General features: G+C 47.7%; 2 protein-coding genes across 3 annotated transcripts in view; both read left to right on the plus strand.

Moving 5' to 3' along the window:
- The window catches only part of LOC108928742 (striated muscle preferentially expressed protein kinase-like), a 48,366-nt gene extending 31,549 nt beyond the window's left edge, over positions 1-16,817 (plus strand). The window contains exons 17-41 of one of the 2 annotated variants that reach the window (XM_029257016.1): positions 196-319; positions 690-862; positions 968-1,080; positions 2,321-2,489; positions 3,557-3,659; positions 4,601-4,801; positions 5,126-5,183; positions 6,004-6,081; positions 6,395-6,567; positions 6,666-6,692; positions 6,935-7,087; positions 7,231-7,273; positions 7,860-7,928; positions 8,029-10,657; positions 10,760-10,909; positions 11,171-11,287; positions 11,998-12,165; positions 12,984-13,106; positions 13,841-14,005; positions 14,087-14,840; positions 15,032-15,271; positions 15,460-15,683; positions 15,920-15,995; positions 16,125-16,274; positions 16,574-16,817. In XM_029257016.1, the coding sequence (XP_029112849.1) occupies positions 196-319; positions 690-862; positions 968-1,080; positions 2,321-2,489; positions 3,557-3,659; positions 4,601-4,801; positions 5,126-5,183; positions 6,004-6,081; positions 6,395-6,567; positions 6,666-6,692; positions 6,935-7,087; positions 7,231-7,273; positions 7,860-7,928; positions 8,029-10,657; positions 10,760-10,909; positions 11,171-11,287; positions 11,998-12,165; positions 12,984-13,106; positions 13,841-14,005; positions 14,087-14,840; positions 15,032-15,271; positions 15,460-15,683; positions 15,920-15,995; positions 16,125-16,274; positions 16,574-16,802 (6,509 nt within the window). In that variant the 3' untranslated portion in view covers positions 16,803-16,817. The remainder of the gene's footprint in view (positions 1-195; positions 320-689; positions 863-967; positions 1,081-2,320; positions 2,490-3,556; positions 3,660-4,600; positions 4,802-5,125; positions 5,184-6,003; positions 6,082-6,394; positions 6,568-6,665; positions 6,693-6,934; positions 7,088-7,230; positions 7,274-7,859; positions 7,929-8,028; positions 10,658-10,759; positions 10,910-11,170; positions 11,288-11,997; positions 12,166-12,983; positions 13,107-13,840; positions 14,006-14,086; positions 14,841-15,031; positions 15,272-15,459; positions 15,684-15,919; positions 15,996-16,124; positions 16,275-16,573) is intronic. The other variant, XM_029257017.1, reaches the window with a different exon arrangement.
- A 265-nt stretch (positions 16,818-17,082) lies between these two features.
- On the plus strand, positions 17,083-23,690 carry spegnb (SPEG neighbor). Its single transcript, XM_018742955.2, has 6 exons — positions 17,083-17,152; positions 19,667-20,225; positions 20,862-20,968; positions 21,279-21,586; positions 21,818-21,959; positions 23,153-23,690. Exons 2-6 carry the CDS (start codon positions 20,145-20,147, stop codon positions 23,289-23,291), a joined length of 777 nt encoding a protein of 258 aa, XP_018598471.1. The 5' UTR covers positions 17,083-17,152; positions 19,667-20,144; the 3' UTR covers positions 23,292-23,690.
- The last annotated feature ends 4,067 nt before the right edge of the window (positions 23,691-27,757 follow it).

The raw sequence follows: 27,757 nt of genomic DNA on the forward strand, positions 1-27,757 counted from the left end.
AATGTTATGATTACCAGACTGTTTATCCAAAGTAACTCATTTGGCTTTAAAGTTTATATCATACCTGTTCTGGAGTCTGGATGTTCATCTGATGCTATTTGGATTAAGAGCCTTTTCCAGGAGCTCCTATGTGGCATTTCAATAAGCAGCCTTTTGGAGATGCAGCAGGAGTCACTTCAAGGTTATTTCTAACAGGTCCGTACCTTCAAGAAGTACCAGTGATCATCGACAAGCCAGACATTGTATACATGGTGGAAAACCGGCCTGTTAGCGTAACGGTAACGCTTAACCACGTCCAGGCCACAGTCACCTGGAAAAGGCAAGTGGTCCAGTCTGCCACTGAATCCACATGGTTGTCAGTTTTTAGCAGCCAGCCAAAATCGTGAGGTAGTGCAGTGGTCAGTGCTACTCCAAGGAGCCAGGTTCAAACACATCCCCTACCGCAGTATCCTTGAGCAAGGTACTTAACGTGAATTGATAGAGTAAAAATGACCCAGCTGTAAAAATGGGGAAATCAGTGTAAATAATATTGCAAGTCCATTAAGAAAAAAATGTTTGCTATATAAATGTAAACCGGCTAAATCATTGCCTTTCTCTGTAAGTTCAGTCCAAAGATGGTGGAGCTCAGTTTAACGTGTTTTGTAAGGCAGAGAAAATAATCTGTCCTGCTCTCTGCTTCCTGTGATCAGAGGTGGGATGCTGTTGGCCAACAAACCAGGCATGTTTGAGATGAGCATGCCAGATGATGACCAACACACACTACAGATCTGCAAGGCGAAGAGCAGTGATGTGGGACAGCTTGTCTGCGTGGCCACCAACCAGCTGGGCAGCGACTCTGTTACCCTCGCCCTCGAAATGGCTGGTCAGTTCTTCTCCTGTCTCTTCCACAAACCGTTGCGAGAAATTTTCCTGGAATACAGACAGTGCTTTTCTTATCGTGTTGAGGACCTCCTTGTTCATCCTGCAGCACCACCCACCTTTGAGGCCATCATGGAGGATGTTGATGCGCGCGTCGGGGAGACACTTCGTTTTGCCGTGGTCGTCGAGGGGAAGCCCGTTCCCGACATCCTATGGTACAAGGTGTGTGTTTCCTCTTTGTGTGGGAATTTAGTCCCTGTCAAGGCTCCCGGTCTGCGACAAAGCTTCTAATGTGTGGAAGGAGAAGTAATGTGCACTGGTTTTACTGCAGGCGCACTCCACATAGTCAAAGACCACCACAAATGTTTGATGCAAAGCTGCAGTAGATGGCTGGCGTTGCAGCAGGTAGTACTAGAGTTAGAGTTGGGAGCTTACGGCTAGAAGATCTTGTGCTCTAACCCTCACTCCTTCAGTAGTACCCTTGATCAAAGGTCTAACCCTGAATTGCCACAGTTAAAACTACCTTACTGTACAGATGGGTAAATCGGTGTAAGTGGCTTACTGTACAAACCTAACATTTTAAGTGACCTTGGAGAAAATACCAGATCAATATACACACACAGCAGAAGGGGTGCGGTGGCGCAGTGGGTTAGACCACGGTCCTGCTGTCCGGTGGGTCTGGGGTTCGAGTCCCGCTTGGGGTGCCTTGCGACGGACTGGCGTCCTGTCCTGGGTGTGTCCCCTCCCCCTCTGGCCTTGCGCCCTGTGTTACCGGGTAGGCTCCGGTTCCCTGTGACCCCGTATGGGACAAGCAGTTCTGGAAATCGACTCGATATACACACACACACCATCTGAACCACTTGTCCCATATGGGGTTGCGGGGAGCCAGAGCCTAACCCGGAAACACAGGGCATGGGGCTAGAGGGGGAGGGGACACACCCAGAACGGGATGCCAGTCCGTCGCAAGGCACCCCAAGCGGGACTCGAAACCCAGACCCACCGGAGAGCAGGACCTGGTCCAAGCCACTGCGCCACCGCAACCCCCCCTCCAGATCAATATGTTGATTCATTTTGCCTCTGAGCCTCTGCCACTGGAAGATGACTGTAAACATGGAGACATTAGCCTGGCTGTAGTTCTGTAAGATCTAGGTAGATCATCTTTGGGAGGGACAGTCTCCATCATGAAGCAGAGGAGGGTTCAGCCCTGTGATCACAAGGTGAGCTGCCCTGCCATGAAAGAGTGTTTTTTTTGTGGGAAACACTGCAACTCTTGACCTCTGCACTAGAGCTACGCTGGACACATTGTGTGTCAATATCAGCTTCTTTACTTGTGTTGGTCCACTTCACAGAGTAAAACATCATAACCCACTTTCAACCATTGATGCGCTCACATACATGGGCTATACGTGTAATCTGACTGAGAGAAGTTACTTCTTAACGGTCCTGTAATATCTCCCTTCAGGATGATACCCTAGTGTCTGAGGGCAGTCACTTCACCTTTGTGTATGACGACAACGAGTGTTCGCTGGTGGTGCTCAACACACGCCCGGAGGACGCAGGTGTCTACACTTGCACAGCGAAGAACCTGGCGGGCTCGGTCTCTTGTAAGGCTGAGCTCAGCGTGCGGACAGGTGAGCTGCGGACCCTGCAAGACCCCCATGGGCCTCCAGAACAAGTAGGGGCCACCCTTAGGTAAGAGGGTGCACGCTGACCAGGCTGTTGTTAAAGCTCCAAACATCAGCCCAGTTCTTGCTTGTTCCTTCAGACTGAAAGGTTGTTCTAGTGTTGCCTCATGTGACTTTGGTGGTACAAGAAGTAAACCAAGCTCAAACGTTTGAAAGGGAGCCATCTGAAGGAATTCGCTGAATGCTCCCCTCTATGCTCTTCTCTCTTGCTCATTTTTCGGTAAAGATGACAGATTGTTTTAGGTGACAGAGACATTCCAGCTCATAGCGGACAAGGACAAACTATGACACGCTATCAAAGAAATGTACTGAATATTTAATATGAAATATACTTTGAAGGGGTCAAAGAATATTAAAATTCAGTTTCTCAGACAAAGATGGTAATTAGTTTCTGGAAGCAGTGTCAGACTCATGCTCATTATGCAGGAAGTGACCTGCTGTCTGACTCCTTTCATAACGCTCATATCAGTGGCCATATGTAGTATTTTACTGAGCTAATGAAATGCAGAAAGGACGATTTCGGACATAATTAATCTTGCTATAAATTAGTTTGACTCACAGTTTGGTCTGATGTTGAGAACAGCGAACAAATGTTGAACGCTGGTGGTTCTGTGCTCCGGTGCTCCTCCGAAACCTCACTAAACTGCCACTGCTGAAGGAGAGAAATGCGTCCTTGTGCTAATTCTGCAGTCCAGTTCACCCTTGGATGTTTGCGTCATTCGTGTCTCTGTGACAGCCACTGCAATGCTATTCCCAGCAAGTGACGCTGGCAGGACACTGTGCAGCAATATGGGACACGTTGTTGGTCAGTCTGTTAAGCTGCCTAACAAAGAGCAACAAAATATTATGTAAAATCACCTAGATTTGTAAGTGTACTTGATCCGTTTATACTGTAAGTACAGCCCGGAGCAGGATTCAGAAGTAGCTTCCCTTGTGTTAGTCGCTGTGCTGCCTGTAACCTGTGACCTCCCGACCTATTTGAGCATCCCAACATACCATATGTGACCTCACAGCCGATCCTGAGGAGGAGGAGGAGGCCGTGGAGGATGGGGAGAGCATCCTGAGGAAGATGCGCAGGCTGACAGATTATTATGACGTGCACAAGGAGATCGGCAGGTGAGTCACGAAAGCAACTCCCACATGCTCATCTGACTCCCGACAGTGACAGCTCCTGTTTCAAAGGGCGACGCTCACAAGGATCCCCGAAAGAATTCCTCAGCAGAAAGACACCAATGGGCTGTTAGCACGACTGTGGATGTGAGAGGAGTAAACAGTGAGAATAAAGTGTACAACTTACTTTCTAGACTCTGATCAGGAGGAATGGGAAAAACTGCCTTTTAATGACTGCATGAACAACTGTGATGAAATAATACAAAAGTAGTATGTAGGAATATGTACAGAGTACCAGTGAAACACCTGAGTACAGGTGCAGGAAACTTTTTTTTGCAAGGCATTAGATTTTCAAGTTTGAGCAGGAAATAACCCAGCCTGTGTTCCCAGCTTTCGAACATACAGGGCACTTTGATTCTTCTGCCCAGTTCACCCCATACAAGTATAGCCCAGGCTGTTCTAGTGTATTGAAACTCTGCCTAGCACTATATCCCTCAGAGATGAGCTTTTGTGAATCACTGAAAGTTTAGCTGTTTCATTTTTAAAATCTGAATTTGCTTTAGCAACGTTTCATTGGTGTTAGAAGTGGGATGAAGAAATGTACAGTAATTCCTCAGCGTTATCGCAGAATTTTCTTACACTGCTTCTGCTCACACTGAAAATCTTGGTGCACACACATGCACGCACACACACAGCCTGAAACCACTCATCCCAAGCCAGGTCACGGCAAGCCAGAGCCTAACCCAGCAACACGGGGTGCAGGGCTGGAGGGGGGACACACTCAGGACAGTACACCAGTCCATCGCAAGGCACCCAAAGCAGGACTCAAACCCCAGCCCCACCGGTGAGTGGGACCCGCCCAAACCTGCTGTGCCACCGAGCCCTCCTCGTCTTGGTGCACTTTAAAATAAAACTCCAGTGAAAGTGAAACGTGTTTCGTTCTCCAGGGGGGCTTTCTCCTATGTGAAGCGAGTGACAGAGAAAGCCGACAAGGCAGAATATGCTGCCAAGTTCATTTCGGCTCGGGCTAAGGGGAAGGCCTCAGCCTTGAGAGAGATGAAGTTGTTGTCCCAGCTAGAGCATGAAAGGATTGTCTACTTCCATGACGCCTTTGAGAAGAAAAATGCCATCATCATCATCACTGAACTGTATCCTTTTGTTTGTTGAATACAGTAAGTTCCAGAGGACCAAGAGCAGGTGTACCGTGATTCAGTCCGCAGCTTCAATGGTTCTCACTTAAGCGGAGAAAATGGTTCAGACCTGGGCTCCATCACAATCTGAAGACAGGGCACAGCTGGCGTCTTGAGTCCTGAAAACCCATTTTTCAAACATTTTGTGCTGTACAGCAGCAGCTCTGATCCTCTCAGGTGCTCTGAGATTCCTTCAGCTTTCAAGAGGAATTTATTTGACATCTTCTCCAATTTTGAGTGTTGTGGCGGTGCATGCACATTTTCCCTAACCTCAGTTTACAGCTGTCATGAGGAGCTCCTGGATAGACTAACGAAGAAGTCCACTGTGATGGAGTCTGAGGTAAGTGGAAATGGTGACCTCTACGGGGCTCACAAAAGCTGAGATATTGACCAATGTGTGAAGATTTCTCTGAAGTGCAAAAATGTAGTCGTCACAAGGATAGACTGTTGGATATGATTAAATGTTAAATGATTAAACTGGCAACATCAAACTGTTGACAAAAAATCAAGAAAAATTCATCAATTACAGTACAGTGAGGCTGCATGCATAATTGCATCCTGTAGCAGAGCTGAGGTCGAACAGTTCCAAGTGCTCATATGAACAGGTGGCTCTACAAGAAGCACCTTAATATCTGGAGACCTGGTGTTAACAGACCCGATGTTGAGTGGAAGCTGAATCTACAGCCTAGGAACTAGGATAGACAATGACTGATACTTTTAAATGCATCTGAAGACAGGAGGTACAGACAGTAGACAGCCAGAGTCAGAACGGGGCTAAGGGGCGGATGACCGAAAGAGACAGTAGTCTGGAGTAAATAAGGAACTGTGGGTAAGGCTCTGAAACGGAGTGGTCTCTGAGTAGCTAGGAACGTTACACGCCAGACGGATGGAACTGGGTTAAAATCCAAAGGTGACCTCATTTTAAAAAGATAAGTCAAGAATTCAAATGTGTAGAAGTAAAGTTTGCAGTTTAAATCTATATATGACTACCACAGTAGTTATGTGTGCAATATACATAGCAGAGGTGGAAGGAATTTCCTTTTCTGATCTCCTTTCCTTGGGGTTCGTTTGCACCCAGGTCTCTTGTAGACTCACCGTCTGAACTTCTGAGACCATCTACTAAAAACAGCTTATGATCTCTGCATGTGACTCCCCTGTAGATCCGGTCAAGTATGAGACAGCTGCTGGAAGGCGTGGGATACCTTCACCAGAACAATATCCTGCACCTAGACATCAAGGTGAGCGCTGTTCTCACCTGGCACAAACGGGACAAGATGTCTGTCCAGCGTCGTGACAAACGTAGGGCAGCGGACAGTGCAGTAGCTGGGGATTCTGATAAGATAAGCAGTACTGGGGAAACTGGACACACGAGTGCCGAATGCACGTATCCACACAAGCATTACACGCAGTGCACAGGGCAACTGGGGGTGTAAAGGTATTTTTACGTGAAGATGATCACTGTTCGCAATTTCCTGTGTTCGTCACGCTCAGCACAACGTCAGAGGGTAATGCTCTCGAGTTCTCTCCCTCCTCCCATGTGCCGACCGCCAGCCTGAGAACATCCTCATGGCTGACCCTAGCAGTGACCAGATACGGATCTGCGACTTTGGCAACGCCGTGGAACTCACTCCGGGCGAGGCGCAGTACTGCAAATACGGCACCCCCGAGTTTGTGGCCCCGGAGATAATTAACCAGACTCCCGTCTCCAAGGCAACTGACATCTGGTGAAGCACTTTCTTTCTTCATCAAAAATTATGTGGTGGGATTATTGTTTTTTTCTTTCATAATCCTTTCATATTGTTTTTTTTTTTTTTTTTCCCAGGCCAGTTGGAGTCATAACTTTTCTGTGGTGCGTATTTTACATGTTTCATTGGAGTCTTTATCTGTCTGTGGTACCTCAGCTCTCTGAGTAGCTGAACAGTTGAGCGAATATTTAGGGTTGGACCCATACAGAAACACAAAGCTTGCGGTGTGAGCTGACCACAGTGCTTAAACACATATGCTGCTCTCCAAATATCACCATTTTGGGGCCCCATTTCTTAAATGTTCTTTAACCTAATCGACTCCTTCTGCCCACTCTGCGCACCTTAGTCTGACTGGCGTGTCCCCATTTGCCGGGGAAAATGACCGAGACACGGCGCTCAACGTGCGGAGTTACAATGTCGCGTTTGAGGAAGGCATGTTCGCTGGCCTGTGCCGGGAGACACGCGGCTTTGTCATCAAGCTGCTGGTGGCCGACAGGCTGTAAGTGTAAATGAGAAAGTAAAAACACAACTTTTTAACTTCGGCCCCAGTTCTCTGTGCTTTTTTAAATGAACCTTCTGTATGTATATGTTTCGTTTTTCATATTTTGTGTGTGCGTGTTCGTTTATTCATTATGTTTTCAGGAGGCCTGATACTAACGAATGTCTTCGCCATCCCTGGTTTAAGGTGGGTGCGGCAAAGAAAATCCTACACTGTTTCATTGTCACTGGGAATATAAATATGGAGAAGAGCATGTATGCATTGATTTAGTCACGTTTAGTGAAGAGAATTATGCAGAATAACTCCTATGTTAGTGTGATGCTGCTTTATTGCAGAAGGCTGAGAAGATTCCCAAAAATGCTGCCAATTCTTGCAGCTATTCTGCTATTCAGAACAAGCAAATGAAAAACAATGCTCAGCACTGCTGCCACACTGCGATTTATTATGGCCAGTTCTAAGCAGATTTAAAAAAATCTCTAAGGCACAATGTGATCCTTGCTACTGCTTCTTTACATAATTGGTTTAAAATCTGCATCTTAAGTTAAACTTTTGCTTAAAGTTTATTATTTCACATTTCAAGGACACATATTTCAACTTGTTACTCTCCTGTTCTATTAAATGAACTGAAAATTAATTGTATGAAAATCATGCAGGAAATGTTGCTTTAAGGTACAGTGTAGAGCTGAATGTGTAGTTCTCCTGGTTCACTTACATTTTATCAATTGCTGCCTTTATATAATAGTCATTTAAGTGTTTTTTTTCTTTCACACAGACCTTGACAAAGGGGAAAAGCATTGGCACAGAGCCCCTGAAAAAATTCTTATCTTGGAGAAAGTGGCAGGTAAAGGAAATGACGACTGGATCACTTGTGTCACTGTTCACCCTGTGAGCTTTTCCATGACCTCTGTGATGTGTTCATCTTTGCACCCTGTGTTTGTCAGCGTTCACTCATCAGTTACAAATCCAAAATGGTGATGCGCTCCATTCCTGAGCTTCTGGACGACTCCTCCAGTCACATCTCCATCACTGTCCCCAAACACCTCAAGGAGGGCTCCCCCCTTCCTTCTTCATCTTCGGACTCAGACGAGGACATTGACGAGCTTCCCTTCATTCCCATGCCTCTGGCCATGGAGTTTTCTGGATCAAGAATGTCCCTGAACGAGATCCCAGCCGATGAAGAGATTGAGGCCCGACCGAATGGCACTACTGAGGGGGTGGGGCCAGCCGTCCATGGGGTGGTGCCCATGGAATGTGAGCCAATTCACCAAGGAAGGGAAGCCAGAGAATTCACAGGAAAGGGGAAAACTCAGGAGCAGGAGACAGAAGAAGAAGAGGGATCTTTGGGTGACAAAATCACAGACACAAGCAAACAGACAAGGGTGCCTGTGCAGAGGGGTTCGAGTGTAGAGTCGGACAAGGCTGAAGGAGGCCGCAGGCGTGGGGAAATGAGGAGGGGCAGCTCTGCTGACAGTGCATTGCTTCTCCACATCATGCCAGAGGAGGGTGCTGTGGAGGATGCCAATGAAGAGGGGAGAAAAAGCCTGAAGAAAGCGGTGTCCATGGAGCTTCCAAGGAGAAGCCCAAGCCCTGGTGCTGGCCGGTTAAGCCAGGAGGACTACGCCCTGAAGCTGGAGCTCATGAGGCAGAGGCTGCTGAGGGGCGGATCTGCAGAAAACAAAATGAGTGGCCTGCGAGGGCCCTTGCTTGAGACTCTCGGCATCGGGGACAAGAGGCGCACCTCATCGCTTGACCGCTACAAGAGGCCAAAACGGCTGGGTACGCCTCCACTGACAAAGGCTGCCTCCAGTGACGCCCCTGAAGAGGAGGCTGCCGAGGCTAAAGTTCTCCGCAAAAGTGCTTCCTTCAACCTGGGAGACAGCGAGCCGATTCCCATGCACCGTCGCTTTGGCACTCCCCTGGAGATCCCTGTGGCCCAAAGAGAGGAGCGAAGACTCCAGGAGGCCATATCCATATCAGCTCTCACTGAGCAAGCTAAGTTGGAGTCACAGCCCATCACACCAAGGGAAGTCTCTTCAAAACCTCCTACCTCAGTTTCAGAGGGACCTCAGGAGGGGACCACAGATAAAAAGCAAGCAAAAGCTTTAGGAGAAGGACAAACAATGGTGGTCATGCAAACGGATAGTGTTACAGAGGGTGCAGATCAATCTGGTCCTCCTGAGAGGATACAAGGAAGAAGCATGCTCGACAAGGCAGTGAGGGAAGACAAGAAGGTTGCCTGGTGTAAGCCTCATTCTGAGGGAGTTCTCAAGGTCCTGGAACTAGAGAAACCTGAAGAAAACAGAAAGACAGAAGAGGAAGACAGAAATGAGTCTGTGGTTGACCACAAAAAAGAGGAAGTGATGACAGAGTGGAAGCCTCCTGAAATTAGCATTTCTACCAAGTCCATCATGGTGACACCTGTGCCCGGTAAAACACCAACCAGTGCCCTCCAAACCCAAGCAGACACTATGCCTCCACATCAACTCATGCAGCCAGATGGCAGAAAGTCTGCGTATGCCAGCATTATGCAGACCATCATGGTTCCATCACTGCAGCCAGGGAGCACTTCCACACCTACACATGTTGCCACACCTATGTCCAACCTTACAGCCGTCCATGATCCAACACTTGCCCGTACACCAGTCAAGGCAGAAGCAGCTCCATCAGCAGAACACCCTGCTGTTTTCTCCAAGGTGGCATCCACTGACAAGCCAGCCAGAAACCCTCTGCAACCCATGACTCCTCCAAGTCCATTACCTTCACAAGAACTGGTAGTAAACCCCAACATTAAAGACATTGCCTCAGAGGAGATCTTTGAGGCTAAGTTCAAGAAGCGTGAGTCGTCACTGACACGAGGTCTGAAACTCCTGACTAAGTCAAAGACTGAGGAAAGTAGTCCTGCTGTGACTGTTGTGCCTGATGAGGAGGTCTATCGCCCAGGGCCCGTTGGCACTCCTCTGGAGTTTGTCAAATCCGAGACACCAAGGTTGGTGGAAAGGACCATGTCTGTGCAGGATCTCCGAGAAACAGAAAAGGACAGTAGCTTTTTGCGAAGGCTCTCCTTACGACTGAAAAGGGCTCCATCAGCAGACAGAAAGGACGAGATGAATGGTCAGGAGCTTCTTGTTACTGAACCTGCTCCAAGACGTAGGGTCTCCTGGTCTTTGGGCCACAACAGATCCCAGGACAAGAAGGAGGTAGAGATGAGACTGGATGGTGGGTCAGAGGCTCCACGAGATGAGCTAGGGAGCAGAGAGTCCAGAAAGACTGGCGAGTCACCTGTGTTGGCCATGCGTCGGAAGATCGAGTCTACAGTGGCTGGGATTTCCATGAAGATCCGCAGCCAGTCAGAGGAGCGGAGAGAGGAGAAGAAGGGAGAGGCGAAGGAGGCCAAGCCGGAAAACAAGAGGACCCCTCTTCTTTCCCGCCTGCGTCGCTCAAGCTCTGAGGGGCTGAACATGAAAAAATCAGGAGTCCCACAAAACCATCTGGCTGCACAGTCGGGGACAGGAGTCTCCATGGAATCATTGGAGTCCACCTCTAGCATTCAGTCTGAGACCACTGTCAAGGGTGAGACACAGAGTTCGTACAGAACCATTAGCCATAAATCCAGAAAATGTATGGCTCATACCTGCTGAGTCAGCAGCTGTCATAAGTGATGTATTTTGGCAGGTTCAGAGAGTGGACGAAGATCACGATGGGACAGGTGGGGTCTGGGCAGGAGCAAGAAGGAGAAGACAGCCTCTCAACCTGACATCCCATCTATGATCACCAGCGGGAATGGTTCTCTGCATCGGAACCAGTATTCACGTCTGGTATCCGGTATGGATCCACCTGTGCCACCTGCACGCATACAGATATTCTTTGTGGTTCGAAAAAAGCTGGATGTTTACACTTCAGTTTGTGACAAGTTCCCACCCTCTTTTAGCCATCAGTGCATAATATAAATCTCCTCAAGGAAATTGCCTATTTTCTGAGCAGCGAACCATATTTAGGAGAGTAAATGGGTCAAAATGTGGCTGTTGTAAACTGTGTTGATCTCTTTAGGATGAAATATGTCTCATGTAGCTTCCTCACCTGCAGACTTTGCTCCGGTGTTCCACATCAAGCTGAGGGACCACATCCTCCTGGAGGGAGACCCCGTAACACTGAGCTGTCTGCCCGCTGGCAGCCCTCCTCCTCAGGTTGCCTGGATGAAGGGTGAGCTCCTTGTTCATGACCAGGTCCATGGGCTATACTTCATACATCTCCTCCCTGCTGCTCTCATTACACTCCTTGGAGTAAACACATTGCATTCTTGTTTGTCACACCTTTCAAAACTTATTTTTTCAAGGTCTACCTTAAATGAAAAGGAATTTAATAACTAAATATTCCCAGAGTCGGGGGCCGCCCCATCCTGGATGTGTCTGTGTCCCCTCTCCCTCCAGCCTTACACCCTGTGTTGCCGGGTTAAGCTCTGGTTTACCACGACTCCACTTGGGACAAGCAGTTGTAGACATTGTGTGTGTGTGTGTGTGTGCGTGTACCATCGTCGAAGCGACGCATCCTTGTCATCATCTTCTTCACGCTGAAACTGACAATGTCGTTTTTCATTCAGGTGTGAAATGGGAGCTCAGACTAGTCCATACGATGCCATGTATTTTAATGGTTCAGGTATTTCTTGGCAATTCCACTTTGCACATTACTCTGGTATCACCCTCACAAATTCCAGAGTTCTCAGCTGGCATCAGACTGCGCTGAATGCCTAGATGAAGTGGTACCTTGAAATCTATAAGCCCTGCTTTCCTTTATTTATTGTTTTACTGATATTATTTATCAGTCTATGTTTTTTTCATTACCGTATCTTGCACACCTCCCCACATGGGTCAACAAGCCCCTGTTAACATGACTGATGGATTTCTGTTCCGCAGACAAGAAGCCGCTGCTGGTGGACCCCAGGATGAACATGATCTCCTGCCCCGATGGCCGACAGCTCCTCATGATCATGACGACCACAAAGATGGATGCGGGGCTGTATGAATGCGTGGCCAGCAATCCTCTGGGCTCCGTCACCAGCTCCTGTGTGATCTCCCTCGCCCGTGAGTTCAAGTGCTTTGATCTGCAGCATTTTACGTGGCTCGGGTCAATGTGGTTCTGTTCTTACCCTCCAAAGCAGTAGGTATGCCGACAGTAATGGCTGTACTGGCATCCTGCTGTAAAAACAAGGGCAACCATACACCACAAACCATGGTAACCCCTATTGAAATTACTCACTGAAATGACTGAGTAGTAAGTAACAGTAAGCACTGACTGCATCTCCTCCGTCATCTTCACCAATGCTGCAGCCTGGACGTTCAAACAGGTGTAAAGACACATAAAACATATAAACCGTACAACACAGAAGAGGAGCCCGTTTTTTGTGAAACATGACTAGTTTCCTAGTCTGAATACAGTGAGTCAGAAAAGGTCGCTGTGACATATTATATACATCAGACAGTGGCAGCTGGGACTTAGGAGTCATTTTTATCTTTGTCTCAGTCTCACTCAGATTACAGGGTAAAAATAGGGTTATTCTCACTTCTTCACTCTTTTTTGAACTCCGTGGAGAAAAATGACTTCCTTTCACCACTTTTCTCGAGTCTGTTGATGAACTGTAGAAATTCAATTTCAGACCCAGTAAATGACAGTAAGGAGAGTGTCACTGAATCCTCATCTGAGAGCAAATTAGGGCACCTGGATTATTTCTGCGAGCTCTCTAACATCGACATAGCTGGGTATCAAATGATAACTGAACAACTGGAGGCCAGAACTTCGTGAATAGATGTGGCTTCAGTCTTGTGTTCTGTGCACATCTGACACGTTCACTGCTAGACTACCTTCTGGCCATCGCTGCTGCTCACATCCCCCTCTCCCCTAGGTCTTCCGGGATGTCCTGGGACACCTGAGATCCCGCAGAAATACAAGGACACAGCCCTTGTGCTGTGGAAGCCCCCTGATACCCCAGGCCCCTGTACCTACTCACTGGAGAGGAAAAATGAGGGTGGGTTCCTCTTGAACACGTACCTGTCCTCCATACCTCCAAGAGTCTCAGTACAGCCTGGGCATAGTCTTACAACAGTGCCGTGAAACTGCAGCAGATCTCATGTCCTTGAGCTCAAATTATTTTACCCCGTGTCGCATTTTAGAAATCGATGCACAGACCATCAACTTCTCAGTCTAATCGGACCTCTGTTAAACACAAAAACGATTTCCAGAGATTATACTAACTGTTGCCTTAACATCTTGTTCTTTGTCGTTGTTTATTGTCTGGACAAATGAAATAATGTGTTAACAATTCATCTCAAGTTGTCACGTCCCCCGCAGCCGGCACATCGGCGACACCTGCCCTTTCCTAACGGGAACGGCAATGAAGAGGGAAGCCGAGGAAGCCCAGATGCGGAACCTTGTTTCGCCTCCTTTGTTTCCCTTCGAGCCGTGCTTCTGTGAACCTACTCCGACATCGACCTTTGCCTGTGTATTCCCCACCACGTTCTTTGCCTAGCCCTCTGTACCACGTTCACTGATCGCCTGACCCACGCCTGTCCCTCGACTTTGCTTTTGGATTCTGATTTGGCTTTATTAATCATCGGTGTACGACAACTCTGCGCTTGAGTCCGTCCTTGCTACGCGCAACCATGACACAAGTTTTACTGGTCCTCATCACATTCAGGTCTTTACCTTCACCTAGTGGGCACAGTTACTGCAGCAGTCCATCAACCGTCTTTTCTTTTGCAGGTGAAGAGAACTGGATCATTGTAGCTACAGGTGTGGCTGAGTGCTACTACAATGTGACCAACTTGCCAAAAGGGGGGACTTTCTGGTTTAGGGTGGCCTGTGTCAACAAGGCGGGACAAGGCCCATACAGTAATGTCTCTGAGAAAGTGTGCCTCGACCCCTCAGGTGAGCGCAGAGCTCTCACATGCAGTCAAATATGTTTTTTAGCCCAACTCTGAGATTTTTATTTCACATTTTATTCCACAGTAGCTCCTAAAGTGCCGGCGGTGGCCACCAAGAAAAGCACTCCTTCTCTGGGTACATCTTCTGCCATGGTACCTCCCCTCAAGCCCAGTTCCGTCGCTGTGTCCAGTCAGCCTGTCCCTATTTCCAGATCTGCAACACCTTCTGCTCAAGTCTCCACCCCCTCTCCACCCCAAGCCCTGCCCACATGCCCCACCTCCACTCTGGCTCATAGTCAAACTCCACCCCCTGACGCTGCCACCCCTTTACCTCCCACCCCTGTCCCTGCCTCAACCAGTCGAATTCCACCAGAGGTCCAGCGAGCTCCTGCGGAGACTGTTACTCCACCAAAAGCCAAGAGTTCCCTTAAAATCACAGTTGCCACACCCTTTTCTGGTGCTCCTCCCCCAGCCAGACCTGCCCCTCCCAGGGTCTTTCCTAAGCCGCAGAGCCCTGTGAACATCGTGTCCCCCATGGCACAGTCTCCTCCTGTTTCCCCTCCCCCACTGGTATCCCCACCCCCAACCCTGGGCAAACCCATCTCCTCCATCCCAACATACGTTCCAGTGGCTACGACACAGGCCACACCCACTCCAAGCCCTGCCCTCATTCCCCCTGTGGTCCTTGTGACCAGCTTAACTCCTGTTGGAGAGGCTCCCACTACACCGTCTCGTGGGACGCCCTCTGGACGTGGCACACCGTCCGGGAAGCCCGGAGAGACCGCTTTACGGCAGGGAGTGCCTCAGAAGCCATACACTTTTCTGGATGAGAAAAACAGGTGAGTGATGGAAGGTTGATATCTCAGCCTGGAAGATACTTCCTTCAGTTACCTGAGATAGTACATGTCCTGCTTTACATTGTTCTGTGTGTGAGCTGCTTCCAGGTGGGCGGGGGGCTCTCTGATACACAGCCTGGAAAATTACTGGTGTAAAAGGTTAACTCCTGTGCGGACCTGTGTGCGTTGGCCAGAGGCCGCTTCGGCGTCATCCGGGAGTGCAGGGAGAATGCCACGGGTCTCCTCTTCATGGCCAAGATTGTGCCGTATGAGACGGAGAACAAGCAGGCCGTGTTGCAGGAATACGACATCCTGAAATCCCTCCACCACAGCAACATCATGGCTCTTCACGAAGCCTACGTCACGCCCCGCTACCTGGTGCTCATCGCCGAGTGCTGCTCGGGCAAGGAGCTGCTATATAGCCTCGTTGACAGGTTTGGGGCAACTGTGAGCTGTGTGTACGTGTGTGTGTACTACTGTGCGATTGAACGGCGCCGCCTTCAGGGTTACATTTACCACCTTGAAAAGGTAGATGTTAAGGTGGGGTCGACGAGAGGGTGGGGCTCAGTGGCAATGGGATCCGTGGCTAAACTAACACATGGGTCAACGGGGCACCCCTCAGGTTCCGCTACTCGGAGGATGATGTGGTGGGCTACATCGTCCAAATCCTACAAGGCCTCGAGTACCTGCACAGTCGACGCATCCTGCATCTGGACATCAAACCTGATAATGTCATTGTGTCCCCCATGAATGCTGTGAAGATCGTCGACTTTGGCAGCGCACAGACCTTCAACCCACTCTTCCTCAAGCCGTACGGCCGGCACTTGGGAACCCTGGAGTTCATGTGTGAGACGGGCTTCCTTGATGCTTATTCTTTGAAGGCCGACATGAAATGCTTAGCGAAGCTGTTAGGTTCATAGACAGTTGCCTCAATAAGCTGTGGATCATTAGCAAATAATCGTTTCCCAGCAGATTGTATTAATGTGCCTCTTTTCTTTATGTCTTTTTTCATTTTGTTACTCTATGTCTAAAACCCCCTTTTCTCATGCCTTGTACTCGTTCCCCTCATGTCCCTGCAAAAGCTCCCGAGATGGTGAAAGGGGATGTGGTGGGCCCCCCGGCGGACATCTGGAGTCTGGGTATTCTCACCTACCTGATGTGAGTGTCTTGCTTGCCGAGTTAATGTATGAGGCACCTGTGGCTGGCTGGGATGCATATGGCTGCTGGGGGACTTGGCTAGGCTGGTGGCAACTGTCCAACACTGTGCTGTGCACTCCATGTGTCCAGGCTCAGTGGAAGATTGCCCTTCCGGGATGTGGACCCCCTGGAGACGGAGACCAAAATCCTGGCTGCTAAGTTTGACCAGACGAAGCTCTACCCAAATGTGTCCCAGACAGCCTCACTGTTTCTCAAAAAGATCATGTGTAGCTACGCCTGGTGAGTACAGCCTCAGCAGCACGTTCAACCTGGGACATAATGCTGCTTGATGGATCGTCCTTTTAAAGTTATTCTTTTTGCATTTTTTACACTCATCTTCAGCCTGTTATTTGCTGTTGATGATGAGGACCTTGCTCCTTTTTGATGAGGAGGTCCTTTTCATTGATAGATGGTGTGGTCATTGTCCCTTGTTGATGCTGAGCTCCTTGTCTGAAGCTGATGATGTAGCCCTTGTCCCAGACTGATGATGAGTTCCTTATCCGTTCCTTGACGCAATCCTCATGTGTATTGTGTTCCAGGGCTCGTCCGACCATCAAGGACTGCTTCAGTAACTCGTGGCTGCAGGACGCTTACCTGATGAAACTGAGGCGTCAGACGCTCACTTTTACAACCACACGGCTCAAGGAGTTCCTGGTGGAGCATCAGCGGCGGCGGGCGGAAGTCGTCACAAAGCACAAGGTCCTCCTGCGCACTTACCAGAGCCCGCAGGCCACGTCCACCACACCCTCCGCGCCCATCACCCAGTGACTGCATCCACTAAATAAGCAAGTGTGATGGAGTGGGTGGGGCCAAGAGCAGGGTGCAGACTGACGAGCATTCCAGGGTCACTCCCTCAGCTGGGGGGGTGACAGGCCGGCAAACAGCCTCTCTGGCACGTTCATCCTCCTTGGCACCAGGCTGAGCCAGCGGCACTGACCGGGTAGGGGAGACACTGCAGCCTCACACGGAGAGTCTTTATTACATCAGACAGTGCCTGCTCAGAGGTTCAGTGTTCTCCATCCAGGACCTACTTCCCTGCCTGAAGCACACCCCCCAGGCTCTACGCTTTCCTCGTTCCATCTGCCGCTGTCTTCTCACAGCCCTGAGCATCCCCTGCGGTGAGTTTATATGATTGGACTGGACCGGGGAACCGCAGTAAACGTGCAAACCAGTACAGTTTCCTGGTGCTGAGCCAGGACCATAGAGTATGTGGAGAAATGCAGTGTTCGTCTTTGACCTGTTATGATCTTAGTGAGGTATTTTCACTACCAGTGTGTAGCAGTAAACATGAGTGTGACCTGAATGTCCTGAGAGCTGAGAAAAGTGCATAACTGGTCAGAACAGAGTGTCATTACGCCACGGATGTGATTGTTGTGTTTTAAAAACATGTTTTCTGGCCCAGAGTTTGCAGTTGCTTGGCTGGATGAAGAACAAGGTTCAGTTGTTTCCCTGTCAGTAGACACAATTACTCTTTCTGCAATAAAGTTATTAGATGTATTGCATCATCACGGCACAAGAGTCTATTTTATATTAGGAATATAGTCCAAGGTTGTTGTTTGACACATTGCTGTAGGTTCCAGTCACCACTGGAGATGATGCACAACTGAAAAACCAGAATTTCTTATGTTAAAAAAAGAACTCCAGGTGTATAAACTAGTCAAACAGCAGGTGGCACAGTGGTTACGGCTGTCACCTCTTAATCTGAAAGAACTGGGTACAAATGCCCGTTCCAGCTGAACTGATTTGAACTGATATGGTGAAAATGCTACCCTTGTATAAACCGGTAATTGATTTTATGTTGTTTATTGTAGAAACCTCATGCTGTAAGCCACAAGTCTGCTTGCTCTGTGTGTCTGCATGGGTTTCCTCCGGGTGCTCCGGCATCCTCCCTCAGTCCAACGACATGCTGTTCAGGTGGATTGGTGACCCTGAAAATCACCCATTGAGTGTGTGAGTGTGTGTGAGTAACACAGAGAGAGTGTGTTTCACTGCTGTATGGATGAGAAACTCATTGTAAGCAGTGTATCTAGCAGTGTAAAAGTTACTTTGGTGAATAAGGTGTGTGGGCTGATAACACTACATAGAGTTCATTGGAAGTCGCTTTGGAGAAAAGCATCTGCTACATGAATAAATGTAATTTTAAACAGAGAAGAGTCTCAGCGGAATAAATTATTGTAACTGAAATTGATTTAAATAAATATTTCCACTAAAAATCATGCAATACAACAGCAAGAAACGTAATGTTTACTTTTGTGACCTGGGCCCGGCATCCATGGTGAGGCCTTGTACATACTGTACAGTGTGTGTATATGTAGGAAATGGAGGGAAATCCTGAAAGTATGATGTTTGAGGATATCAGCATGAGGTTTGCTGCAGTATGTAACTCCTGAAGGTCCCATTTTTGTCTGAGACCACAAACAGGCCCCCACTTTCCCCGATCACACTTCTTTGCACTGTCTTTCAGCTCTTTATTTGATTTATTTATTAACTGATGCTAACTGGTGAAAGTGTTGAACCTTTTACTGCTTTGCGACGAACTTTGGTGTGGATGAAGGGCATGAAAGCTAAACAAAAGGATTATAATAAAGAAAACACGGCACACGTGGAAGTCACTGTTCTGTGGCCATAAAAATGACTACATAATGTCTTCATTATGATCAACTCAACATCTGTTAAAACCTGAACAAACCTGTAGGTCATTAATAGCACCTCCTAAAAATGTAAATCCCATAGTGTGGAATTCAGGTTCCCCCACAGTGTGTGAGTGACAGAGAGTGTGTGTGTGTGTGTGTGTGTGTGTGTGTGTGTGTGTTTCACTGATGTATGGACGAGTGACCCACTGTAAGTAGTGTGTAAATCCACTTTAAAAAATGTATTCTTGGTGGAAGATACTTTTCAATGAAAACTATTTGCAAGCTGTTACTGAACAGATATTTCCAATTTTTTATAAATTATTTTACCACTGTTTGGCATTGCTCCTTCTGTCCTGGATTCATGCGCAAGCAGGTCGTTGTTTAGGGAAAAACACCAACTGGTAAAGGTTAAAAGTGTGAGAGAAGTTTTTGAATAAAGCCATTATTGGAGAACTGAATGACCTCTTTGGTGAAGCATTTACATGGCTGTTTCTCAGCAGTTATTCTTGACTTCAGCTCTTTGGGGATTGACAGCTTCCACAAGGACAAGGTAAAACCTCAGGACAACATGGGTTCGAACAAAAATGGGCCTTTATTAAACCCAGCAGCAGACTGGGTTTAAAAAGTGTCGCAGCCCCTTTAAAGCAAGCGAAGACACACTAGTGAACACGAAGGGGACGCTGTTGGCTCCTCCCAAATGTCTTTGCTGTCTCATCTGAGACATCGGGAAATCATTATTGGGGTGAACTGGTGCAGTGGAGGGCTGTCCATCAAGTGCGGCTCCACCCTGTGCCATAGCCCCACCATCCAGCAGCGTACACTCAATAGAAAAAGCGTGGGAAATAAGACTGCCGTATCCTCATGTTCTTTGCGAGAAAAAGGTTTACACATGAGAATTCGACCCTAGAAAATGGATGTGTGACAGTAGCGCATCTCATTACTTCATTCTCTCCACATGTCTGTCTCTTTCTAGTTTTAACAAGTATGTTTGTGCTTTAGGCTTCAGGCACATGCGCCGCTGGTATACATGGAGCGGTCGAGGCATTTTGGTCCTGGGTGTCCGAAAACCGACCGAGTCCAGTCGGGTCAGGATGGATGCCAGGCTCAGGCCGGCGGGCCATTAGCCCATGTGATCCAGTGCCTACCCCCTTTTCAAACCCCAGTGAAGCCCACCTGCTGGCTGCCCTCACCGGGGACCACTCGCATTTCACTGTGTTGCTCTGCCGTCCAATGGCGCAGCCCCTAGCTCTCCATGCGCCCCCAAAGCCCCTCTCTGGGGTGTTGATGCGAAGGCTATATAAGGACCGCGCTCTGCTCGAAGGACTTGGAGCGGGGGTGCGAGGGGGGAGGTTTGCGTCTTTTATCAACCTGGCCGCATCACAGCCGTCCAAGATGCTCCAAAGAAGGGCAGGAGCTGCCTTGGAATGTGCTGTCCCCCGCCCTACCGGCCACCGAGATCCCCCCGGACCCCATTTATATGGGTCGGTTGGGCGGGGTGGCCACCCTCACGGTCAGCAGCGTCCTGAGCAAGAGGACCCCCAACAGGGCCCAGGCCAGGGTAAGTGGTTCGAGGGACACGGGACAGAAAGCGGCCTTTGCGTAAAGATGTCATTACATTTTTTCACAAGCTCCGTTGCTAAAGATAACTGGATTACAAGCAATAGCACTAAAGATTAATCATTACATTATTTCAGATGCAACAATGCATGTAAACAACGTGTGTGTAAAACGATTCCTCAGTGAATAAATATACAATATACGGCACTTAATAACCACTGACAGGAGATTACAGCTGAACATGATGCAACATTTCAACTGTCATTCCAACTAAACTCCTAATGTTATACTTCATACAACAAAATAAACTGTGAAAATTGATAAACAATTTCTGCAGTAACTCTGACAATGTATACCCATTCCATAACCTTAGTAACTGTCATAATTTTAAGATCTACAATTCCAATAACTGCTTTGCTATTATTCAGTCTACAATGGAGTTACACATATTTGCAGAATTCCTGTGTGGTCAGTTTTGCTGGTGCTTTTTAATTCCCTTTATGGTCACTGTCCAGTCAGTCAGCCTGGCTATTACATGAGCACTTTATAGCGGATAAGAGCTGAGATCAGGGCATGTGGATGCAAATCACAAACACCAATCGAATGGTGCCTGTGCACTTTCGTCTGTGTTCCACAGATGTCCAAAGCCAAGTCAGCCCCCCCTCCGGGGTGCACCATCGACATTAACGACCCCCAGGTCCAAGAGGCAGCTATTCGCATCCAGGCCTCATACCGAGGCCACAGGTACCCTCCAGTTGTTTGTTCATCACATTTTGCTCATGGCCACTGTTTTAGAGTCAGCGGATATGCCGCTCTTGGCTCATACAACACGGTCGCTCACGTGTCCCTCAGCAGCTGTATAATACGCAGGAGATCCCCTTCATTCCCCTCCTGGGGTAACAGGTGTCACAGCAACAAAGGAGCTAGATTTGTGGCCAAACTTCCGAGGTCATCCCTGCTGTCATCCTTGACCCACATGAACGTTTAGAAGTGAAAGATACAGCAGTGGTCGTGGAGGAGGGAATCTGAATGAGTGTGTGGAGTGTGTCCCCAGGTCACGCAAGGAGCTACGAGAGAAGGGTCCTCCCAGAGTGCTACAGGAGCTCAAGGATGTGGTGTTGGTGGAGGGCAGCGCTGCCAAGCTCGAGTGCCGGGTCAGCGCCTTCCCTGACCCCTTCATCGTCTGGTCCAAAGATGGCAAGGAGCTCAAAGACGGGCCCAAGTACCGCTACGTGTTTGAGGACCCCGACGTGGTGGCCCTTGTGGTGCGGGATGGGGAGCTGAGCGATCTGGGCAAATACACAGTGAAGATCAAAAACCCCTTTGGAGAGACAGCTGATTCCGCCTGCATCATAGTGGAGGGTGCGCACTGCCTTTTCCCAGCCTGTGTCCGGTCACACAGGGCATGTGGCTCAATTGAAAACATGTCTGCCTAGAAGATTACTCAGCCATAACACAAACATGTAAATATGTGACTTGTCCAGGCTGGTCAACAGCTCACATACTGGTCACTCGGATTCTGTGTGAAGGGCTGCAGTGGAGAGGAAGTGGTGCTGGGGTGTAACATCAGGCCTTTGGTTCATGTTACCGCAGTGCCCGCTAAGATTTCCAAGGGCCCAGACAGCGTGAAGGTGAAGAAAGGCTCAACAGTGACCCTGAAGGCCGAGATCAGCGGAGAGCCGGCCCCCGACGTTGGCTGGCTGAAGGACGGGGAGGATATCGAGGAGGATGACAGGTGGGTGTGGCTGACACTCAGCACGTAGCTAACTAACACCAGCTGAGATATAACTAATGCCACTGGAGACGGGATGCCTGCAGAAACAGACGGGTCACACTGATCATGTACTGAGCACATCTTGCATGTACAAGTTGTCATGCAGATGCTTCAAAACTGATATAGCAAATAAACTTGGTGCATGAATGACAAAGTGCCACACAGGACTAATTCCACTGTGTCTGCATTACATTTACTTTTATTTGTTTAGCAGATTCTTCTCTCCAAAGCGACTGACAATGATTCACTCTGTAGTTAATCACACACTGCAGATACACCCTGTGGACAGTTTAGAGTCATAAATTCACTTGAAACATGTCTTTGGACTGTGAGAGGAAACCAGAGCACTAGAGGAAATCTATGTGAACACAGGGACGACATGCAAACTCCTCACACACTGAGTAGTGATCGAACCCATGTCCTCTTTCACTGTCCAAGTGCTGTGAGACTACAGGGTTATTTTGTGCATCACCGTACTGCCGAACACACTAAAGTGTTTGTGTTTGTAACTCAATCATCAGCTGACACAGGGAACACATGTATTATCAGCACACCGACTCCTTAACTTATGAACCCAACTGGGACTGGACATCTGCTCATAACCCCAAAGGTAGTTTTACCACAATAAAACTCAGCATAAAGTTGAAAAGGTAAAAAAATACAATTTTCCCTCAGCTTACTAACAGGTGATGTTCTGTAGAAATCTTGCATATACCTATGACAAGTATATTTTGTAACATACTTTTAGTATTTATTCATTTTGAGCTAGCTACATTACAATGAAAAGGCAACAGTAGATAAAAATATTGTGGATATAGTTATAAGTCAATAAATATTTGTAAGGCTAAATAAATAACTTAAGCTCCATTATAATTAAAACTAACTTAAAAGTCTGAAAATGAGAATAGGTCATCTCTGCGAAGTCCTGCTCAGTCCACTTGTTAACTCATTCATTCCATGAACATGTGGAGTGCTCTTCGTCTTGTAACTATCACCAGCACCTAGGAACGGGAGACAAGAGCTTCCAACAGTTAAACTGAGGAGGTCACACACACTTACTCTATACTGCCATGTGTTGGTGGGGATGTTTCTAAAGTGCACTGCGGGCGCAGAACGTTAATTTGTTGCCTTGGTTTTTCACGTGTACTTCACAGGGTATTCTATGACATAGGAGACACCGCCACAACTTTGACCATCAAAAACGCCCAGCCATCAGATGCTGGCAAATATGAAATCTTTGTGGAGAACAACCTTGGAGTCGACCAGTCCTTTGCCCGGGTGGACATCCTGTGAGGAGGTCTCCCTTCCTCCATCTGTCCCCAGATCCACTCCCTTCCTTACACCCCGTACATGTCCACCACAGAGGCTACCACTAGAAAAAGTGTATCAGTTCAGAGGTGTATAACCCAGAGTGCAGTACGATGCTGCACACGCTGCCTGGATAGGGCACTTCAACTCACAGTCCATCTGAACCACTGTGCATCTCAGGTCATTTGTGGAGAATGTCATGCACTGAAACTATACTGAGGGACACTAAACGTCCATCTCTGACAGACTAATCAGACTAATTATCTTCTGGATCCTCTCATAAAGTTATCATCAATCAGTACAGACATCCTGCACCTTGCGATCCATCCTCTGACTAACTACTTGAAGAGAGAGCTTTAGAACCACCTCACCTCTCCTGTCCCTTTACCCATTTGTAATTTAATAAAATACAATGTTGTTTCTCAGTGAGCGTCGTGATTTTTTCAACTCATCCGCACCACATGGCCTTTTTTATGTCTTACACAGCACGGAGCAGAATTTTACACTTTTTCACACTTCACACACTGAGGGAGACTTTGGCAGCAGGAGTTCATGTTCAGTGCTCTTCTCACAACAGCAGTTTAGCCTTTTGGGAGACAAACCAAAATAAAAAGATGGTCATGAGCTCAGGTCCTTAGTCCCCCACTCTATGTGACAAGCAGATGATCAATAACCTGAAGAATTTTTTTCATCATGATAAACTACCAAAATGAACATGTTCAGTTACAGCTGCAAGAATACAGACTATAAATGTAATTTTGCCAGGAAGTCTGTGAAAATCGTATTCTGATCTCCTCCGATACCGTGGAGACATTGAAAAAAACAGAAGTGCTGGAAAAGCATGCATGTCATCAATGTTCTAGGCACATTACCAAGGGGGTATGTGCTGAAACAGATGATAAAAAGTATAATATTGATGAGAAATGTTGCTAAATTCAGTCAGTCATCAAACTATTGTATTAAATGTTTTTGTGCTATTTTAAAATTTTGAGTCTCACATAAAGGGGCAGTAAGCAGTGTAGTCAAGAGCGTATATCTGTCACCTGGACAGCTGGTAGCGTAGTGGTTAGAGGTACTGCCTTTGGATTCCGCTTCCACCTCCAGCTGTAGTACCCTTGAGCACGGTACTTACCCTAGAATGGCGCCAGGAAAATTACCCAGCCGTATAAACGGGTAAACAACTGTAACCTTAACACTAAGTCACTTTGGAGAAAAGCATCAGCTAAATGAATAAATGTCACCTGAAGGCTGCTGGTGTGAGTCCCACTCCCCCTTACAGCTCTTGTGCTCTCCATCAAGGTACTTATCCTGTGAGCAGGGCCGGAGTGAGGTAAAGTGCTGCTGGATTGTGTTGCCACTGCCGTCCCCACCGCCAGGTGGCGCTGTTGTCACTGTTGTCGCTGTTGTCGCAAGTTGCACATAGTCGCTGGCAGCAGGGCGCGCGGAGGCGACTCACTCAAATTCCACGTTTGGTCCTTGAAACAGATTTATTCCTTGGGGTGATAAAGTGAGCATCATTTCAACGACGGTTGCGTTACTCACCGAGCAGGATTTAAAATATACAAACAAACACTTGTACAATTTAATTGTATATACAAATACACACAACAAGTAAGTATGTAGGCTTACAAAACTGAGGAGCCGGTCGTTACGTTACGTTACGTTACGTTACGTTACGTTACGTTACGTTAGTGGACATTACTGGAAAAATGCACAGCTATGGCCCATGGGAACACTTATAATTCTACGTCGCAACTGGGGAGAAATTAAAAAGAAACTTTATCTCCACTTCTGTTTTAGGTGCACTTTACTCCCCACGTGCTTTAGCAAAGGTATTTCCTTTATTCACGTACGTTCACTCATTAGCTGACGCTTTTCTCCAACTTACATGTTAAGGATACATGTATTTACCCATTTATACAGCTGGGTAATTTTTACCGGAACAATTTGGTGGAAACACCTCGCTCAAGGGTACCACAGACAGCTGGAGGTGAGGTTCGAACCTGCGACCGCTGGGTCCAGAAGCAGTTGCTCTAACCACTACGCTACCAGCTGTCCCCTAAAAAAATATTTCCCAAGTATACAGCCTGGGTGCAATGCCGAAGAGGGAGGGGACACCCCCAGGACAGGACAGGACAGGACAGGACTGGACACCAATCCCGTCGCAAGGCACCCAAGCGAGACTCGAAACCCAGACCCACCAGGTGGAGCGCCACCGCATCATCATCCCCTTTTCGTATTTGAATGCGGGATCTTAAGCTCTGCGACAGACATTTTTTGACAGATAAGGCATGATTTAAACAAATGAAATTGGAAATATTTAATATTACAGGAGGAGAGTGTAATTCTAATTTCTATAATAATTAGGCTGAGGAGTCCAGTGAATTTTTACGGTTTTCATAGTTGAGCTCTTTAGGTCGTCCGTCTGTGTCTTCACTCTGAAACCCGTCACTGAAAACGACTTTTTATCTGGTGGTTGTCATTGTTAATCACATACAAGATATAAAATATCAATTCAAATTTCGAATTGAAGCTGCACTCCGGGCTAGAGCTCGAAAACAGTACAAACGCAAACTCGCTGCTTCCAACGGACCGGAGATAAAGGAGCTCTTCCGGTTACGGGCGCTGCAGCAGGAAGTCTCGCGATGCTGCCCGTAGTTCTGCGCGAGCTGAGCGGAATGCCGCCGAAACCAGGTTTTTGGCGCCGAAAGAGACAAAAGAGCGAACGAGCTAATCGGGAATAAAGTATCAAAAGTGGGCGATTTGAAGAAGACCGCAGAGTTGCAGTTCTCGAAATCGATTTGTAATCTTCCTGAGATTAGTGACACAAAACGTGATTTGTCCCTCCATGTTTATAATTCTTTATAGTTGCTTCAGCTTGTGAAACGTCCAGTTGTCCAAAACTGGCAGTTATACCGCCATAACTTCCACAGCCGTATCAACATAACGACACTGAATCGATTTAGCTAGTTGCAAAACGGGCATTAATTTACAGTACGGAATCTCCACAAATCTTAAGTGCATTTTAGCGCTGGAAAGAAAAATGAATCATTCATTGAATGCATGCATTAAACTATGCGCCGTCTAGTGGCCGGCAGCGATGAGCGATGGAATGACTGTAGTGCCGAAGTTAAAGCAGAGGAAGAGCGGCGTATCGTCGGGGTGCCGCCGGTGGGAGAATTCACGGGAGGCGATGACAGGCCCGAGGGGAGAGGTGTAGCTCGAGAAGAACAGGGGGCCCGGTTCCGAGGCCGAGGGGACGTTCGGGAGCCTCGTCGGACCGCTTGGTAGGATCCGCCTGATAGGTCGGGCAAAAATCATTGTAGTGCGGTTCCTTCGATGCCCAGCTGTCCAAGAGAGGACAGGAGACTCTGGCGGTTGACAGTGTCAGATGCTGCAGACAAGCTGAGGAGGTTTGGTGTGGCACTTAAACTGAATCCCTCTACTGCAAACATTTAGCTGTCTAAAAGGAGACAAATGGCAGCTAATGAGCATAACGATCATCGAAATTGCAGTGATACCACATATTTTCTCCCAGGTCTATGTAAGGTAGAAGATGGATGCACAGCAGTCCTGTATGATTTTGTGATTTCTTTTATTCATGAACATGCTTCACTATAAGGTCTTTGAGCAAATTAAGGAACACGGTTCCACTCTCCTGGTAGCCAGGCTTTTGGCTGGCATGTCTGGGTGCTAGGGCATCTCTCTCCTGGGATGGGGTGTTTATTATTTTCCCATCTGCTTCTAAACCCTCCAGGGACTGTATCAGTGTTGCGAAAAACCTGACCTGGTCACAGTTCCTGGCTGGATCTTAATACTCCACCTGACATGTCCTCTTCCTGTTCCTATTCACCTTCAAGGATATTTGGATACTGGCATATTCATACTTGTTTTCACTGTCACACCTTGCCTTACAGCTCCTGGGCATGAGTTAAATCTAGTTCAATGTATGTGGATTTTTATGTTCTTATAATGTTCATGTAGGTTTTCAGCAAGTGCTCTGATTTCTTTGCACAGTTCAAAAATGTATGTTTCAGATGAACTGGTGACTCTGAATTGCCCCTACTGTCTGTGTAACATTGCTCTGCTGCATAAATCGGTGAATGACTGGACCAAAAAAGTGTATTCCAGTGCTGTTTTACCTGCTGAAAAAGCCAGAAACTGTAGGCCCTCTAAACTGGTTCTGTGGCTCAGTTTGTCCTGTTCAGGATTTAGCTGTAAAGTGTTTTGCATACTATAATTTTACAATCGTCGCCCAGTTTTGAGAGCTGCTCCTGCTCCATCCGTTTTCGGTCTTGCCGACTAGTCGGCTGCAGCTGGACCTTGGCAGCTTTGCTTGAGCAATCATGTCTTTCGGGGAAACCAAGTCCTGCACTCTCTCCCCTATTTGTGTCCTTCTCACGAGCGGGTGCCACGTCATGCCTATCGAAAGTGTCCCCTTTCCACAGCGG

The sequence above is a fragment of the Scleropages formosus genome, chromosome 12, assembly GCF_900964775.1.
Source record: "Scleropages formosus chromosome 12, fSclFor1.1, whole genome shotgun sequence".
Lineage (NCBI taxonomy): Eukaryota > Metazoa > Chordata > Actinopteri > Osteoglossiformes > Osteoglossidae > Scleropages > Scleropages formosus.

Coding starts and splice junctions, on each gene's coding strand:
- spegnb (XM_018742955.2), top strand. CDS start 20,145: ATGGGTCGGTTGGGCGGGGTGGCCACCCTCACGGTCAGCAGCGTCCTG. Junction 20,226..20,861: donor CCAACAGGGCCCAGGCCAGG/GTAAGTGGTTCG, acceptor TGTGTTCCACAG/ATGTCCAAAGCCAAGTCAGC. Junction 20,969..21,278: donor GCCTCATACCGAGGCCACAG/GTACCCTCCAGT, acceptor GTGTGTCCCCAG/GTCACGCAAGGAGCTACGAG.